Raw genomic sequence first — 19,804 nt, forward strand, 5'->3', positions numbered from 1 at the left:
CACAAGCATTATTGTTTGTATGTGTAATTTACAAAATATAAAAAATATCATTTTAAAGCAATGTAGATTTTTCTGTTGGGCAAATTATCATGTATGAAGTGGGTGACATCTGATATACTGTATTTATGAAACATTCAAGTCTTTTTTTCAAGAGCACTAATAAGGTTTTGGGAGGGTGCGTTTTATTTTTGAGGGGAGAATCAGAGAATCAGAAGCCCTATGTAAAATATAGAGCATAGTACTATTTCCATGTAATAGGACTGTAGAAAATATACCTCTCCCTTCTACTGGTTAAATATATGAACAAAGCTGAACCTTCTCTATGTAATTTTTCAAGTGAAGGATATCAATATGTTTTTTTGCCTTTTCAAAGGCTTAAGTAATATAATCATCATGCTTTCATCATTGTTAGCTGACTTGGTTTAAACTTTACATTTACATTAGAATATTAAAATATTTGAACCAGAAAAGAACATGAGTGTACTTTTCACGATCTGCAAATGAATCAGAACAATAAGGTAGAGTATTTTTGTGACTATTTATTYACATTTTAAAACAAATTGATTTCTGCAGGGTTAGCAGCTTTCTATAAGTATCATATGTTTAAGCAAGACATAATATTTTATTTATGAAAAATATTATAATAAATGTGTGTTTTACACATTATCAGCGCTGCGTCTTTTTTGTTTCTTGATCGGATGGGCCCGTAACACTATGTGACTTATCTGACTACCTGTTAGTAGATACAAGTGAAATGTATAGTATTGGTGATCAAATCAGAAAATATACTTGCAAGCATCGTTGTAGAATAGATTGGGATAGTAATTTTGTCAGAATCATGAGCTGCTTACAGATATTCCACAAACAGGACCTAATTTGTCAAATAAATTATTCATTGGAAATCATTCACTCAGCTCTAATTGCTACGCATTTAGCTCGTCCGCCACTGTGGAAAGCAGCTACAATGCTACTAACAGTCTTCAGCTATATTTGAGAATGTTAGTTGCTTGCGTTGGTTGATTTAAAAAAAATAAAATAAAATACTATATAAAGGCAGGTAGCAAGGACTGATTAACTATAATTATGAATTGGGCCTTTTTATACTGCACTTCTGTGTGTTTGTGCAAGGCACTAAAGCACGTCTGACAATTGTTGCACTGAGTCAGATGGTGTAATGGGAAACAGCTGTAATATGACTGTTCTTTATGTTGCCATCAGTTTCTTGTTTTTCTCCAAGGCAGTGTTGCTCACACTTGCTTTGTCACAGTTAATCAGTTTGCTCTTACACTTATGTTCAGCTTTGGCTTTAATACTGCATACTTGTGAACTATTAACTTTTTTATTAAATCTTTATGACTGAGATATTTATGGAATGTTATGGAAAGACTATAAAAAACCTGGAATTAAGCTAATACCTTGTCTTGGAGCATGTTAGAAATTAGAGTGGTTAGCTGCCGTACTAGGGATGATGTTACCATGGAGAGAGCTTCTGTTTCCATGACATTTGCTTGCATATTTTGGTAGGCCTTTGAAAGAAGTAGGGTTTTGTCCTCTGTCAGATTTGGTGGGTGTTATTCCATTACTTCGCAAACTCTGCAGTGGCTTATGGCAAACATATATTAATTAGTTAGTTAGGAATATTAATGGTGACTGGCCAGAAAAGAAAAGGAAAAAAAAGAAAAAAATACTTTTAAAACTTCTAGCATCCAGAAGGCAAGTTGTTTTTGTAATATTTTTAATTGAATTAGACTTTCCAGCTTGGTTTTAACTGAATAAATGTACTCTGCTTGTATATATTTTTGTTAATTAAAAAAACCCACAGCTAATAAAGCGGAGTTTTACTGATTTGAGGAAAAAATTATGTTTGGCTCTATAGCTAATGGCTTTATACTGTGAGGTCTGCCTTCTAATGGAGTGGAATTATGGAGAACAGGCGGATTTAAAATCAAATCTTGAGGTATTTCAGTGTTCAAGAATCAGTTACTGGCTCCGAGGTAAAATTAAAAAAAGCCATTTTTTCTCAGGATGAAAGAAACAGTTTCTGAGGTTTGAAATATTTGGTAGCTTTCTTCATAAAGGGGATGCTTTCCTCTCTGTCTGGTTTTCCCCAGAACAATAATTATGGCAACATAATGGTAATCTAGTGGCAGCTTTTGCATATCTCCTCCACTGAAAATTTCTGATTGCAGTCACATACATACTTACACTTCTCTTCTGCAAGATTGCACATATTTTAATACAGGTGGGTATGTCCTCCAGGTGCTTGAGAGAGGGAGGTAGACCACAGTATTGATTGCTGAACACCGCTGCGTGTGTCCTGTTCTCTCACCAGTACAAAGGGTGTAGTGGAAGAGGGATGCGGTGAATTAATCACTATTCAGTATTCTTTGGCCACCCCTAAGACAAAATTGCTTGTCTTCGGTTCCTGCTGAACTGTTGACTATTTTTTTCCTTTGTATACCACTCTTCCTCTCCTAATTAGTTTTTCGTATCACAGAGATTTTTTTAGTAGTTTTTCTTTTTTGTCTGGTTGTGAATGGGAGTCTAAAAATTTGATCCTTTGTGATGTCTTCTTGGACTAGATTATTCTCTGATAGGTCCCCTTGCAACAGTTATAAACAGGTGTCAAGACTTGAGCTGATACCTTCTTTGAAACTTTTTTTTCTTTTTTCTCCCCCAGAGGTATATCCAATTTCACATTTTGAAAGCACAAATATACATATGCAGCTGAGGGACCACTGTTCTTGGCAGTCTTAAATATGTGCAGCCTGGGAACCTGAGAATTGTCTAGTCTAATGCAGTTAAAATTTTTGTTTAGTCTTAGTATTTTTGTTTAGTCTTATCTTATTTTTTTGGTATTTGATAGTGTCTGGAAGTAAATGTGTAGGAAGTAGATGGTGGTGCTTCATGTAATATGCTCCCTCCACTTCCATCACAATCATTGTTATAGGACTGTTTTAGCCAAGATGGCTTTGTTTTCCACTTGAACTGAAATTCTAGATCTTTTTGCCAAAGACGCTTCCACTGACTTCCAATATACTAACAATAAAGTTAAGGTTCTTTGTCCAGATTTTAGAATCATTTTATTTCAAAAAATAGATTATTGAATGCTTTTGGTCTGTAAAAGTCCTGTTCTCCTTCTGCTGAGGGCATATTACATAGCAGAAAAGATTTTTAGAAGATAGTTCATAAAACGAGCAGGGTGTTCTTGGTGTCAACAGAGAGCTGTAGTTCAACATGAGTCTTGAATCCTTTTTGGAATACCTACTGGATCAGAGACAGGTGGATTTGTTCACTTTGCTGCCATCTCCATACTGCTCCTCTTCTACTCTTCTAAAAGAAAAATATCTGAAGGATCCTATCAAAGTAGTTTTACAAATCAGATGCTGCTTTATGGAAGTCTAGTTTATTGGCTCTGAGCTCATAATAGTATGCTTATTATTATGCCCATGTGCTTTAGTAAAATTTACCTTGGAAGGATGTTGTTGAAAGGTACTCCTTAATGATCAACTCATTTTACAAATCCCTTCTCACCCCTGGAATAAAGTATCTTCCAAAAATCACAGATTCCTGCTTGACCAGTGGTTAAATTTTTTTTTTTCCTACATCATTCTCAGTTATGAGGGAGATACTTGGTTCTTTTATGGCAATAGCAAAAAGGATACATGGGAAACTGCTAAACCTCCTAGAGGGATATCAGACTGTGAAAAAACTTCTCATAAAGTGGCTCAAGTTTGCCTGCTTTCTTCTCCCAGAATTGTTGAGTGACTATACATTGAACATTTCAGTTGATAGTTATTTGTGAATTGACAACTCTGGGAGCAGTTCTCTTACTTAAGAAGCATGATTCTGTATTTTAAATCTCTGGGTATAGGTTTGGCTATGAAAAAGCTGTACTTAATCAGTATTTCTGTTCTGTCACTGCATGGAACTAAAAGCTGTTAGAAGCTGCTGAACATTTTATTGTCTGTTTTTGCAAATGATAATTGTCATTCATCCCCTTCCCTAATTCACTGCACCTTCAGCTGCTTGCCTTCTCAGAGCATAGCCACACAGTTATTTTAACATTAGGTGTAAGGAAAGGAGAGGAAATATTGGAGAGGAGGAGATGGTGAAAAAGTAACTGAGACTGGGAACTATCTAAAACTGTTCTTCTAGGAACACCATGAATGTTCCCTGCCAGCAGCAGGTATGTTGGAAGAGGATCTTCACCACAGTTGCTCGATGCCACTATTCAAACTAGATATTTTGGGTTGAATGCCTCATCGACATTTGTGTGGTCATGCTCTATGGAAGGAATGAAACCTCTGATGTGGCTGAAACTGTTGTTTTGTTGTGTTTTCAAATTGGTTACAAGTTGTAAGCAAAATTAACCCATTTCGGAACCACTGCTTTTAGGTCATTATTAGTGGAATGTGACAATATCTGTCCTTAACAAGGAAAGCAACTAGTCTTTAGAGTAACTGAAGTTCTTTGAGTGAGCTTTTTTTAAACAGCCTACACTTTTTCTCTTTTACTTGCGGTGCTCAGGAAGTAGCTATTCTGTTCAAATTCTTGGCACTTACCCAGAGCCACTGACTTGCTTGTTCCTAAATCAGAACTGCGAGGATTAAGTTCCCACAAAAAGTGGGCATGACACTTTCATTTTCTCTTTCAGGGTGCAATGTTTCTTCTTGCAGGAGGAGTTTTCCCTTYTCACTATCCAATTGCTCTCCTCAAAATGAAGGTTTTAATTGTATTAAACTGATAGCAGAATGCTTGAAAGGGAAAATACATGTTCTCAAATATTTGTTCAACATACACTTTTTTTCACTTTGCTTTACCTTTGCAAATACATCAGCTTGCTACTTGTGAAACAGTTGGACTGTGAAGCGCTTGCTGAGTTCTACTGGTTGGATTTATTCTCTCCTTCTCGAGAATAGTTGTATGAATGTTTTCTTGTGAAACTGAGAATGTCAAGTATAGTTCTTGCTATTTTATTCTAGATCCATAATGATGAATTTAATGATGAGTATTTTATAATTTATATATTAGAATATGTAGCTTAGAAGGATAGTTTTTGTTTTTTCTTTTCAAAAATACTGCAGGATTCAGTATTCCAAGCAAGACTCATAAATGTTTAATTCAAGGAGATTTGCAGCCCTGTAAAATGTAATAAGCTAGCCCTTAATGACAATTTTGTGTAACATACATTTGGCAACGTGTAGAAAAAGTCCTGCTGGCAATTCTATGCATCATCTTTCATGCATATCAGTTCAGCTCTAGGGGCTTTTCAGCTCTGGAATTAAAAAGAGAAATTAGGCTACATCTGAGACCAGCATGCTGCAATTTCTTAGCTTGTACTTGTACGTTTCTGCTTATGCTCAGATTAGCTTAAAGGTACAGCTCACTGCCTGCCTCTTGATGTGAGAGGTGGGTTTGTTTGTTTGTTTGTTTGTTTGTTTTTTGAGATTGACATTCCTCAAGGAGTGTTTTGGTATATTTTCACATCTTTCTATTTAGGGTTGGTAGGTTTCATTAATCTTCCTGAACTCTAAGGTGATTTGCTGAAATATTTTTCTGGTATTCTGAACAGAAAAATGTCAACAAAAACAATGGTATGATGAGGCCTTAAAATTACGTATTGTAGCTGCTGCAAATGTGGTTTTTAATGCTGACAGACTACCCAACTTGCAAATCAGGTTATGGCAGACAGTCAGCCAGGAGCAGTGGTTCTTATTTCATGGCGGCTCTTTTGTTACAATGAGGATCCATCTGTTGTCAGACTTCAAGTGGTTCATACTTTCTGCTGGTCTAATCCAGTTATTCTAAGATTTCTAGGAACCTTTGACCACAAACTAACCATCCACAAAGAAGTAAGTTCCTCTCTTATCTGTAGACTGACTTTCTTCTTTACATCCTTTTCTGATGTAAATTTAAGAGACTACATTTAAGACTGAGTTGGGACAAAGGCAATAAAAACGGAAGGACAGAATGTGAAGAAGAGCTGGAGACTGCTTCTGTGGGGCTTTAAGAAATGAGAGAAGTTTTAGGGTGATAAATATGAAATAAATTATTTGTATAATAATATGAAATTCATATAAATGAATTTTATGAATATAGATTCATGTAAATATGAAGCTTTAAACATGTATAGAGACAAAATGGCGAGTTTCATAAAACAAGTGATTTAATGAAGCAGCTGCACCTATCACTTCATGGAATGAAAATCAATGTTTTCTGTAACATAACTTCACATAACTAATGATGTTTTCGCAGTAAAAATGTGAAATTAAAATTAAGAAGGAAGATGATCTCCCTAAGAATCTTGATGAGTTGGTGTATCACTGGGAGAGAGGAGAAGGAAGGAAAATATTGATTTAGGAGATGATAAAAAAAAAATTGTAAAGGATTGGGTGCCAGGAACGCTTCTGTATTATCTCAGCTGTCCCGACAGTTTACTTTGAATTCATCCTTTCATCTTTGGTCATCAACTTCTATGTCTGTCAATTAAGGGACAATGTCTTCAACAGTCCTGAGGAGACGAATTTGGATAGAGTCGTATTACACTCTGGAAGGAGAGTAGTGAAGGAGAATGTGAACATTTAAAATTTGAAGAGTTGCTAGCTATATAATAGTTTTAAAAGGTTGTGGTTTGTTCACAAAAAACCAAGCTGGGCATTGTTTTAGTATTTAGTAGTACAATCATCCAAAGGTTGTTCTATTTCATTTTAAATTTCAAGAATTGCAGACTGCAAATAATAAATTCAGCTAGCAAAAATAAGCAGCTTTAGTGACATCAAGTAAGTTTCAATTATTTAAGGAACAGTTGGATCTTTCAGATATGTAGTAATATATTGACTTGGACATACATATATATATATATAAAATGCACACGCGTGTGCGCACGCACACACAAACACTAGATATATCTGTATTTATATACTTATTATATAAATTTATATGTATGGAGAAGAGTAACTGAATATGAAAATATAGAAAGCAGGGTATGAGCTAAGCCTTGTAAAGGAGGTGCCTAAGTACTACATGTAGTCAATGAGCAGGGGCACGTGTCCTGCTAAATTAGGTATGTATACATGTGTAAAGCTTCAGTTACTCACCTTTCTCCATTGGCTCCATAGGGAACAGGCACTTATTGGAGAGATGCTTTATGAAGCACCTATAACTCTAATGTCTCCATTGTGCCAGACTGGATTGCACCCATAGTCTTCAATAATTATGGTTCTTTTAAAATAATTAAAAGTAAACATAATGATAACCTTAGTGCCAAACCAGCTCTGGTAATTTTTAGCAATAATTTTTAGCAATCTTCAGGAAGAAAAGTGTTCCCTTATCACATGAGAGAGATGTCTAATTGTTTTGGGGGAAAAGGTAGATGCAAATGAAAGAAGATTAATTACAGTATAAGTTTCATAGGGTCTTTTGGTGATCAGGGTGAAACTCATTTACCAGTCTTTTTGGACAGTTTTTTAATCATTTAGTTTCTTACCTCTAGGTTTATTTATGTTACATCTATGTTTCTAAAGGAAAAAAATTAGCAGTGTATAGCTGAGGTAAAATGATGTAGATTTGATCTTTACCATTATATCAATTTCAACTTAAGGCTGTTATAGAGTTGTGAAGTTTAGTTTAAAAGAAACTTTCATCTAGGGGAGTAAATACAATARTATTCTGTAGTCACATTGGCATCCTGGTTACAGCATACACTGCAGTTATACTCTGAGGATCATCTCAGTGCAAGTAAGTGATAAAGTGAAATAAGCAGTGTGAAACAAAGAAAGTAGTAGAAAGCCAACTGAAGTATCTTTATTGTTTGTATTATTGCATTAATTTTTCTTGAAGACTTGCATAGCGCAAATTTAAAGAGGTAATAAGTCCTAGATGGTGAAGAATAAGAAAATTACAAAATAATCAATAGCAATATAAGGCTATGTTAAGCAGCAACCATGGAACATCACGAGTTCCTTGACTGATGGAAATATAGTTCTGTTATTGGGACTGTACTATTGTCACAAAGATGCAAATATGCAGCTTTTTCATAGTTACCCTAATTTGCCTCTGTTCAGAAGTAGAATTTAGAATTGAAGGCAGACAGCATTTAGTCCATTTTGGGTCATATATATTAGCCAGCAGTTTGAAGTTATTATTATTTTTTTTAATCCTTTTTACTTCAGACGAGGTGTTGAAATTTCTAGGTCCAGTTTGTGGTGGCAAATGAAAGGATGACAGCATACAGAAGTGAATGAGAATAGGTTGTTCCTGCTTTACAGTGATGTGCTTAAAATGAGCAATGAATAATTTTGACTGCTATATTCTGGTTGCTATAAACATGGATTTGGGCTGTGAATTGAACTTCATTTATCAAATATTAATAGGATTAATATTTAAATGTAGTTAGTTGTGAAGAAAATTTCATCACATTTTTCTCCTTGCTTAATGGAATATTAAGAAAAGCTATTAGTATAGTTATGGAACAAGATGTTTAATGAAGCCGGAGGTATAAAGCTAAATTAAAGTGCAAGACTAGAAGACATTTAGCCCAATAATTATAAAAAAAAGTCCGATAAATATTGCATTGACTTGCAATCTGCAGGCGCCTTTGGAAAAGGCAATTGAAAAATTCCTATTAAAATATTAACGGAATAATTTCTGCATGCAGGTTAACTTTCTAACCTTATTTGCATGCAAATGTTAATATCCATTGTGTGAAACATAGTCTAACACTATTTAAATGAGTGAACATTAGCAGCATATTTTGCCTGTCAGTCTGATCTGACAGCTAAGCTTAGTATTTCAGAAGCCCTTTTGATTAGAACCGTTTTCTTTCTACTTCATAAGCTTCAAGCCGCATTTTCATAAGAGACAAATTATGGTGCAATAACATTTTCACAATAAAAACTGCTAGTTTTATTCTGGCTAGCCAGTGTTAATGTATTAAAAAGTGTCATTCCTATTTGGCCTTTTCCCTTTCTGAGGGAAGAATTTCCTACAYACACCAAAGTTAGTATGTCTTAGAGCATGTGTTAATTTTAGTTTTTCTTTATTTTACTTTTTGAAGTGTAGGAATGCAAGAATCAGTACAAATCTAGTTGACTACATGGAGTTAAAGCATCGTTGTTACTCCACTGTTCTTCATCAAATAATGAGTTATATAAAATATTCTTATCAGGAATTAACTCTGTTATTCTTTTGGCTTAGTTGTGGATATTAAATGATTTGAGCTTAGCCAATAAAGCTGTCTTTCCTCATCTTTTATAAGCTTCAGAAGTTATTGCCTATGGATTTACTTCCAGTGTTGTGACAAGAGTGAATTGTATGTTTGAAGTTCGTTAACAACCTTATTTTAAAACTTATGCTTATGGAACATCAGTATGTCTCTGTTTTCTGATCAAATTATAGAGCCAGGCAAAAAGCCGATTTTTCATGGGGACTGTAGTTCTTTGATTGTTCAGGTGGTTTGAATCACTAATTTAGAACATGAAACATTAAAAGCAACATTTATTATTTTATTTTTAGTTGACAAGAATTTTTTTTGAAAGGGAGGAATTTGCCTTTGTTTTCTTCTTCTTCTAGATAGTGTTTTCATGGCCATCTGTCCATGGTTAAACACAGGTTGTGCTGATGAAGGGCTTGATACAAGGCTTTTACAGCATTTGCATGAAGCTGGACAGTGTTTGCATGATGTTTTCTAGCGGTACAAATTTTGCAGCCATTATGATGTTCTGTGTTTTCCATTCAGTGTTTAGATTCTTCTGTTCTCCTTCAACTATGAAAATGACTTTCACAAATGACGGGTGTTTGGAAAGTACTCATATACTGGAAAATTACCTGTGCAGTGAGACTCTCAGTCTTTTCATCTTAACAAAGAGAAGATTAGGGGCTATTTGACCATAGTCTTTAAGCAACTACATGGAGAGCTGGGCTTCAGCCTAAACTAAGGCATTACAAGATTCAGTGGTGTTCAGTGTAGAAATAAGCATACAGTTTTAACCATAAGAGTAATAAATGATCATGGTAACCTCCCTAAATATACGTTGTCATTTCTTCATCACTTGGTATCTTTCTGAAAGGTATCCTGTAATTTGAATAGAAGTTATAAGCTTGAATCAAAAATTGTTGTTTGAGTTTCTCTGTCCTGTTATGCAACAGAGATGGCTCGATGAGCCCAGTGATGCTTTCCAGCCTAGAAAATCTATGAATTGCATCAAGGGTTGCCTTTCATTTTGTGTTTTTTTGATCCATTGATGCAACTTATTCACATAATGTGACAACAATATGAGCATCTTTTCTATTCTTTAGCTCATTTTCCTGTGAGCTATAGCCTGAAATGATTGATTGAGGCATCTTTATAATCAGTCCTTTTGGGTCTTTAAAATGATCCAGGGTCTTGCTTAAATGCAAGAAAATAAAAACACATTTATGGTAATTATTGTGTCTTTATATTTACACAACTGAATGAAAACTATTACACTGGGCAGGGCAGCTGCCTTATGGATATTAAAAGAGTTAAGAATAAATAGAGCACTTCAGAGAAAACATTTAATCACTGTTTTGAGTGGCTGAGAGGAACAGACTTTTTGTATATGTAGGTTTGCAATAGTTAACCTTTTCCATTTAAGTGAAAGGTTTAATATCATGTTGAATACAACTTGCTTGCAAATTATTTAAATAAAACACAGAAGAATATGGTAACTGAAATGGGCAGATTTTACAAGATAACAAATATTTCTTACTGCTTGTGAACCTGAGGTGTTTTAGAATTGTTTTAAGAATGCTTTTAGTGTATTTATCCTGGTAAGTAAGGCTGACTAAATATCAGAATATCATTTATATTATAGTAAAAGTTTCCTTCTGGTATTTAAATATGAATATTTTATTTGAAATAAAATTATGAATATTTTCTTTGAAACTTAACACTTTTAGACACTTGAAGATTTAAAGCAATTTCATATTCAAGGGTAATTTAAGTTATACAATTTATTGCATATTCAGGCATAGTTATTGCATCCTTTTCCAGGAAAAAGTTCTACCATGTGTATTATCATTTTAAAATGTAGTTGTGCACCATAATCTAGTAGTAATTTTAAAAGAATTAAACAACCATCATGACAGAAATAATTAACTTTTTATTTACTACTTGACTGTTTAATAGAAACTGTGGTTTTAACAAAATATATAAACAAGCTTGAATTAACTAAGCTGCCAATACTAATGAATTTCATATATATTTTATAAAAGCGTGAACCATGCTAAATTTCAGGCAGATACTTGGTATTATTCATTTGTGCTGCATTTCTGACTGTTGTGGTTATACAGGTTTCTAAATTGTGTCCCTGCAGACAGGATAAGGACTATAGCCAGCAAAGGTAACAAAATCTGCATGCTTTGATGGCTATGAAACTAACTGTAGCAGCCTCTGAATTTTAATGGAAACATTGACTCTGCCTCCAGCACCTAGGAGACAGTACCTCTCTACAATCCTCTGAGCTTTAGACACAAACTTCAGATGTAAAAGGACTATGTCTATAAGTGGTGCAAGTTACATGGTGCAATAGAAGCTGATCCGTAGCAAGAAGTAATTGGTGCTGAGGACCCTATGTCTCTGCTATCATTTTAGGAATTTATTGGGAATTAGAGCTAGTCTTGGTCTCCCCTGGACCAAATATTCTCGTTGAACACATGGTTTGAAGCTGTCAAAAGGAGAGAGTTATGTTCCACAAACCTTTGGATTATGGGTTGCCAGCCCCTCAGTGGGCCACTGTAGAAAATGCCACGTTGATCTTTTGGCATCTCACACAGATGATAGCAGTGTGTCATTGCCACCTCCACCATCACTATATAAGGCTCACAAGTCTTATTCCTGTTCCTGCTCACTTATGAATGAGGYGGCGCTTCCTTACGGTGCCTTGTGCCTATATCCCCTCTGGTCTCCAAGTTAGGTTATTAGCCCAGCAAAGACTCGTCATGGAGGAATGGTATATCTGAGGTAGACAACTTTTGCGAGTCTTCACTTTTACAATTCTGGTATATATTGTCGACCAGAGTTTTGGACCACCACGAAGCTGGAAGAGCACAGTAACTTCAGCCAAAAGCCTAGATGCAACAAATGGATCATTTCTCCTAACAACTGTGAAGGAAGAGGTAGGGAGATGATCAGGACTGAAGATCTTGCCTCATCAAAAGGAGGAGGATAAAGTTGCCTTGGCAAGGGTGCCTTTATCAAAAGTTGAAAGGGTTCAGACAGAAGCATAAACTTCGTATTTCAGATGTTATGTGACCTGATGTGTTTTAGAAAGGGTCATGTACATGCATATTTAAAGGGGAGAGAGATGTTTAGGATATCACTACTATGAATGCTATATTTAAAATTCTGGGGAGTAGTTTGATCCCAGACAGATTGCTTCACATTTTGTTTTGGAATTAGAATATAGAATAACTTCAGGCAGAACAGGCCTGCAGTATGCAGTGATTCATCTGAGGCGAAGTTTTCATGTACTTTAGAAGCAGAATTCTTGTTTGGTTCCAGCTGATATTTGAAGAATACTTGATTTAGCACTTAGCATTCAAATTCAAGAACCTACTACTGCTGTATTGTACGTATAGCTTGCCCATTACAAAAGTGAATCCCCTTCTCAGGGAGTTAAATTTTCATTTTAAGCTAGATTTCTGTGAATTTCTGTCTTTCATGGTAACACTAGATGTATGGAGACTGTACAATTTGTTCTTGATATGAGCTTTAAAGTCTAATTGCTTATCTAAGCCTTTACCAATATTTTTCTGAAACATTTGTAAGATACTTGATATGTTTACCAGGTGTTCAGTGTTAACAAATCTGCTGCAAAGTGAGAAAAGTCTTATTTGATAATGGTCCAAACTAGTATATTTTTATTGCCATTGTTTTCTAGCCAAGATCTCTTGGATTGGCTAATTGTGGTGAAGAGTGGTGGATATCTTGTTTGTTTGTTTGTCTTTTTTTTTTTTTTTTAACAAATTTTTTATTAATAGGACAAAAATTTTTAGCTGAAATTAGATTCACGTTTTGCTGGTCCTGGAGGTAAAAGCAAAAATGGTAACTCCATCTTTAAGAGGTGTCCCCAGTTCCCTGCTCCCCCAGCCAACCAAACCAACCAGTTAATTTTATAATCAAGCTTAGGTCAAAATTGCGGATCCAACAGTGCAGTTACAGGTATGCAGATGTATCCCGTCAAAACGTTTCTTTTATGAGTGATCTTGAAATATTTGGGTTTTTTTTCTATTGCAAAATTAATTTCACACTGAGTTTTTAGGAGAATTTAACTTGTCAGTGTTGAGAAAGAATTTAAAAAAAATGCTATAGAAGATCCTATGTGGAATATATGCATTGGTGCCTAAGGGCATGAGGGTGGCAAGCATGATGCCAATTAAAAAAAAAAGATGGGGGGGGCAGGTTTCAAGAAAGCCTGTAAGCTTGATGTYTGTCCTGAACAAAATAGTAGAAACTACAATAAGGAATACAGTAGTTGATACCTGGCTAAATGTGATTTAATAGGGAAAAATTGAATGCCTTTTTGAAAGGGAAGTCCTGCCTCTCAAACCAAGTGATCAAAACTCATGTGATTAGAGTCCTCTGATATTCCTTGGTAAGATTTCCAGAAAGCCTCTGTCAAAGTTCCTCACAAAAGGATCTTGAAGAAACTAAAACGGATGCCAAGGGATAAAGGAAAAGTTCTTGCATGGGTAAATAATTGGTTAAAAGATAGGAGTCAAGGGATGCAGTAATGGTCAGTTCTCATGATGGAAGGAAGTCACCTGCAGAATGCTGCTCGACCTGAGCAATGGGAAACCTTAAAGAACCATAAGGTGGTGCTCCCTAGTGTAAGTAGCTTTGTATCATCAAGAGCTAGTGCTAATTGTGGAGAATTATAGTATGCCCTTACAAGGTTGAGTGGCTGGGAAATGAAACAGCATGTGAGAATCAGCATAGTTAAGTGTAGAGTAATGAGCGTACAGAAAAAAATTGCCAACTACATATGTAAAGCGGTGGCCTCTGAGGTGAAATTACTTCCATTCATAGAAGCATATAAAACAATGAGTAGCATAGGAAGAGTGGCATTTCATTGTTCACTGTATCTCTTAATATAAGCCCTAGACAGCATAAATTTTTGAACCACGATGGTTCAGAATAAACAAAAGGTGGTGTTTTTTCTTGCAAAGTAGTTGGACTGTGAAACACTTTGCTGTAGGCTGTTATAGATGGTAGAAGTTTCCATGGTCTTAGTGGGGAGCTGGACAAGCTCATGCAGGGGAAACTGAGAGTAGCTACATATATAGAAATCACATCCATGTCAGGAGGTCTCTGAGCCTGAAAATGGATGGTCTCTGAGTGAGTATTAGTAGAAAATATCTTATATGATTGCCCTCTCTTTAACCTTCATTAGACATATGCTTTTGGCCTTTGTAAGGATGCTAGAGCTTTAGTCTGATCCAATGAGGCTGTTCTTATGTTGTTGTATAGTTTAGATGCATCTTTTCTGCAGGCATTTAATGCTATGACTCAGAGAGGTGTGTGTGTGTGTATGAAGGAAAGATCATTTCCTAAAGGAGTTTCTAGCTTTTTCAGACTTTATGTTTCAGGCAGAAGTAAAAAGAAATAGGCTAAAAAGTCTGTAGTCCTGAAAGAAGCTTTTTGTGCTTTCTTAGAGGCCTTTGAATTTCCTCCCGTGATATGATGTAGAAGAAATCTTGATCTTTAATTTCCAAGACTCTATACGTTTCAATCCTATTATCTGTCCCATCAGAAAGTAAGGCTCCTGTTAATGGAGGAGGAATTGCTGGGAGGAAATATTAATGCTTATGAATGCAGAAACAGTCCAAATTTACCCTTTGGGCACAAAAAATGGGATGTTTGTTGGTTGAGACTGGCATTTCCATACAGAAGAGAAAATATCCTGTCTTGAGGACTTTTAGTCTCTATTTTCTCTTTAAAGGAATGACATGTAAAATGCTGGTTTAGACCCATATATTAAAACAGTTAAGATGGTCTTCTAAAGTCAGTTAGACTAAGCCTAGTCTTAACAGCTTAGAAGTTCTCAAAAATCAGACCTATTGCTTAAAAAGAAATTGATTACCTGAGTATATGTTAATAAATCCAGCACTGTAAACACTCCAATAATTGGGCTCAGAAAATTATTGCAGGTCAATAAATTAGAAGCCAAGCCCTAACATAAGTTTTTAGGGCTTCTGCATGATTGACAGATTACACTTTTAGGTAGTGGTTGGGGACCTCAGTCATGCTGCAAAGACAGAACAGCAGCTATTAAGATGAATCTTCTATTCCATACGGCAAAAGCCACAACTGTTCCAACAACTTCTGCTATTCAGCTGTATGCCGTGTTTCTTGGTAACCTGCTGTTTCATGAATTAAATTTTCATTGTCTGTGGGAAAATTTGTCACAAACTGGTGTGTTCCCCATAGCTTTTATTTGAACTAAGTAGTAACTACCTAGCAGTAGTAATCGTCTCTGGCCAAGTTAGAAACTTCAGATGAGAGAGCGCAAGAAGTAATGCATTTGCACACACTGTATTGTGTTCAATAATTCCTGGAATATATTTTAGTAATAAAAGTTATAAATTAATTCCATATGCCCTCAATATCAGATATAAGTACAAGAAAACTGCAGGAAAATTTGACTGAAAAAGAGATTTCAGTACCATTCACCTTAATCATAATTCTCATATCCAAGGCACACATCCAACTGAATATATTCTGAAATGTTTTCTCTAAAATGGGATATAAATACTTTACAATATATCTAAATACAGAATCTGTGTATGAAAGTGTGTGTGTGTGTGTGTGTATATATACATATATTATAAAAGTTGATGATCTGGAAAGGTTAAATGCTTTACTGAGCATTATATTTTGTATATTTTGTTGTTTTATCTACTTAAGATCAATTAGTATATATGGCATCAGTTCTTACATGTTTTTAACACCAGAATGCATGATAGCAAATATTTAGTTTGGGAATGGAGATGAAAAAGCTAAGGGGCACGATAAATTCCATTACTGGAAGAGTTTAAACCTGAGGTCTTTGAGATTTTAAAATACTTCTTGTGAATGAAGACCCAGAGAAATGGGTGGGAGGTTTGCTGAGAATAGTGGAATGGTGGCAACTAAAGGAATATTTCTAGTTGATTGCAGAAACATATTGTTTTTTGTAAATTGCTCGAAGAATACCTTTCTAAGTCCCATTTTGAAAAGGTATACAGACAACTAGCCTTCCTCAAATAGCTGCTGATGTTGCAGCGCAGAAACCAGACCAATGGGAAACTGGGTGGGAAAAAACAGTTACCATTGCTATCACACTATGTCTTACTAGTTTTCTGATTCAAGTGTAAAGAGGCAAAAGTTCCAGATGTGAGGGACCACTGGAGAAAGTTGCTTTCCAAGAGACAAGTTGCAGCTAGATGATAGCTAGGAAAGAATAAAATGAAAGAAGTGGAAGGGAAGCAGGCGTAGATAAGAGGTGTCAGAAACAGCTTCTGTGCGCTGTACTGAGGACAAGGATAAATAATTTAAATTTTATTCAGATGTTGAAGAGAAGATTGTGGAGAAATTCAGTTCAGAGCTGTGCATGATTAGAATAGTAAGTCAGGTAGGTGATTTAACACTGACATTTGAAATGTGTTTATAATGCCCTGAGCAGGAACCAGAACAGACTGCCTCAAGCCTTTGCCCTCAAACGATCTAGGGCAATGGTCAAAAAATATGAAGAGAAGACACTCTAGCCAGCCATGTTCAAATACCAGAAGGAGCTTTTAGTAGGGTATTTTTGTCATGCATTTCAGAAATAAGGCTAAAAAGGTTTGGAGATGATTTAGTTATGTGAAGCTTATCTTTAATAATTGTCCAGCAAAAGTCACACATAGAATGGGTGGTCTTTTCATCCAGAGATAATAAATAAGATATGTTGCATTTATTTTAGGAAGGCTAACTTTCCATTTTTACATCGGAAAACAGAAAATTGTTCATCATCTTTTGTCATTTTAAATTTAGAATTGTTACATTTATCATCACTAATTTTTGCATTTTATAAATATTTAACACTGTATAGGCGCTGTGTGAGGATAGTGGTTGCCATGTTTCCAAAAGACACTGAGCACTCTTGTTTTTTAAAGTAAACTTACATAAGTTTTTTCACTGTGGACTAATAAATTAAAAAGCCAACAACTAAAAATTCTCATTCTGGGTATCTCCAAATTATATTCTTTTACTTTTGCCCTATTCATACTCATTCTGGTTTATTCTTCTGCCATGAAGATAATCTAGTAAGAAAGGGTGTAGTCTGCTGTTGGCTTGGCTCTCACTATTAGCCTAGGATGAACAAAATGGCAGCTTAATAAACTAAAGCTGATGATAAAAGAGACTGTGATATGCCAAAGCTCTGATTTAAGAGAAAGTTGCTCCTTTTATGTTGTGTGGCATCTTTTGGTTCAGTCAAGTGGGCACCCTTTCTTTTAAGCAATAAATGTTCCCTTGATTATGTTATAACATGTCATGATGTTCTTTAATCTTTACATAACTTAGGTTTCTTTGACAGAAAAAAACACGTTTCTGACTGGCCTTTTTAATGATTGGCAGTATAATGACTGCTGGCTTTTTGTGTCAGCTAACCATATGGGTATAAAAACATTGCTTGTAAAGTTGTTCGAAATGTTGAGTTTATCTAAAACCTGTCTTTATGTATGTCCCATCAGCATTTTTGTTTATTACTGTGCTATCTTATTTTCTTTTTTGAAATATTCCATTGGCCAGGTAGATATAACAAAGAATGCTGGTTTGTATTTCCGTTCTCTGTTCCCTATTATATGCACTGCCTTGGCTACAGTGCCAAGGAGTTACAAAAGCAAATAAAGTACTGAAGCACAACTACCTCTGTAGTAATGGAGTTCGTTGTTTTAGTCTAAGTATTGTAATTCATTAGAGACATCTAATATAGTTCTGAAATGCTGAATTGTAACTTTAAAACCCAGTAAAAAACAATAAGCATAATTAAACTGCTTTTTTAATTTGCTTCAGAAATACAAGCCTGGCCGATGCGATGATATCTTGAAATGGAAGCCACCCAGTCTGAACTCTGTTGATTTTCGTCTAAAGATAACAAGAATTGGTGGAGAAGGGTATGTAATTTCTTCTCTTTTTAAATATAAAACATTTATATGAGTCTCCCTTAGTAGTAAATCTCTTCTCTGATATTTCCTGACGTTTTCTGGGACTAAGCCTCTATTTGTTCTGTAGAATTTGTCCACTGAAAATACAGGCAACTGTTTTAATCAGTGCTGCACTGAAAAGAATGACTGATCTTTGTAACATGAATCTACTCATTCATAAATGAAATTTCATAAAATGAAGAAAAAAAAAAGTCCTGTTGAATTTGACAATATCCCTTATGTTTTTAGAAACTAGGCAGACTATATTAGCTTAAATTCTTATGTCTTATGACTATTTTCCATTGCTTTTATACAAAATAGTAACAACCTAAGCTTTATTCCTTTTCGGAATTGTGTACAATGACAAATGGCACATGTTCTTTTAAACAAAAACAAAATTATAAATAAGTATATTTTTATTTGATAGTTATTCTTCAGTATTGTCTTTTAAACCATGAAAATCTTTATTAAAAAAAAAAGTTTTAATGCCATAAGACATTTAAGTCTTTAGACTACATCAATTCTACATATTATTTGTCTAGTCCAGTCACTGCATATATTAAACAGGGGCACTTTTCATGTACGATTGTGCCAGGGAAGAGAAGGGGAAGATTATGAGTCATCAGATTAAGCTTGCCTTGTAAAAGATTTTGTTAAAATTAAGTTAATTGATTTTTAGTTTGCTTAATATTTTAACGTCTGGGACTCATTTCAGCTGACAGTTTGAAATACAGACATTTAGCTTTTTTTTTTTCTTGATGCTACAGGCAACTGAATATGATTAAACAGTTAATTCATATATTGCTTACTTATTCCAGAGTGCTAATAATGCCACATCTAACTTTTAGACGCTTGTACGCTGTGTTGATGAACATATTTGGTGAATATATGTAACCTAAGGATATGGGAATTATTCAACAAAATGTACTCGGCTACTAACTTTTGAGCATTTCATAAGGTCAGAAGTATCCATTCAGATTTTTGTGTATGAAAACTGAATATTAAGTACTCAGTAACAACACAGCTATTTTAGAGAATAGATAGGAACATTTAAGTTTGACTTCAAAGAATCGGATGTGTCTATTTACAAATGTTTTATGTTTGCCTAGCTTTTATTTAAGTCACAAGACTATCTATAAAGAAAATTATTCTGTATTTGACAAAAAAAGCTGGTTTTAATATGGGATTCTTATGACTTCTTCTGAAGCTTATAAATGTACAGCAGTCTGTAATTCAGAAGCAAAACATGAGATTTTTTTCATTTCACATTAGAAATGAATTATTCATTTGATTAGTTAACACTGATTTCAAACAGAAAAATGTGTTATTGTATTATATTTAATATATTAGATTATGGATTATTTGATCAGCATATGAAAACACTGTAAAACATTAAACAGCAAAAACTGTTTCTAAAAAGCTGGGTTGAAAGCTGTTAGTAGCAAGTTATTAAAGAATGATTGTTTCCATATGGAATTAGAAACACTTTCTACCATTCAAAAATGTTCTATCATATTCCAGCTATGTAAAAATAAGTGCATTGCTCCCACTGTGGAAATAATTTTCTCAATTAGTCTATAGGTTTGCTTAAGTACTTTAATGTTTATGTTCC

The 19,804-nt window shown here is 34.7% G+C and overlaps 1 protein-coding gene across 4 annotated transcripts in view; it reads left to right on the top strand.

Annotated features, from left to right (window-relative positions):
* RNGTT (RNA guanylyltransferase and 5'-phosphatase) overlaps positions 1 to 19,804 on the top strand; it is a 197,543-nt gene that overhangs the window by 116,030 nt on the left and 61,709 nt on the right. For all 4 annotated transcript variants that reach the window (XM_026084500.1, XM_026084499.1, XM_026084501.1 and 1 more), the window contains one exon: positions 18,062 to 18,162. In XM_026084500.1, coding sequence (XP_025940285.1) covers positions 18,062 to 18,162 — 101 coding nt within the window. The remainder of the gene's footprint in view (positions 1 to 18,061; positions 18,163 to 19,804) is intronic.

Source organism: Apteryx rowi, unplaced genomic scaffold (genome assembly GCF_003343035.1).
Source record: "Apteryx rowi isolate R43461 unplaced genomic scaffold, aptRow1 scaffold_643, whole genome shotgun sequence".
NCBI lineage: Eukaryota > Metazoa > Chordata > Aves > Apterygiformes > Apterygidae > Apteryx > Apteryx rowi.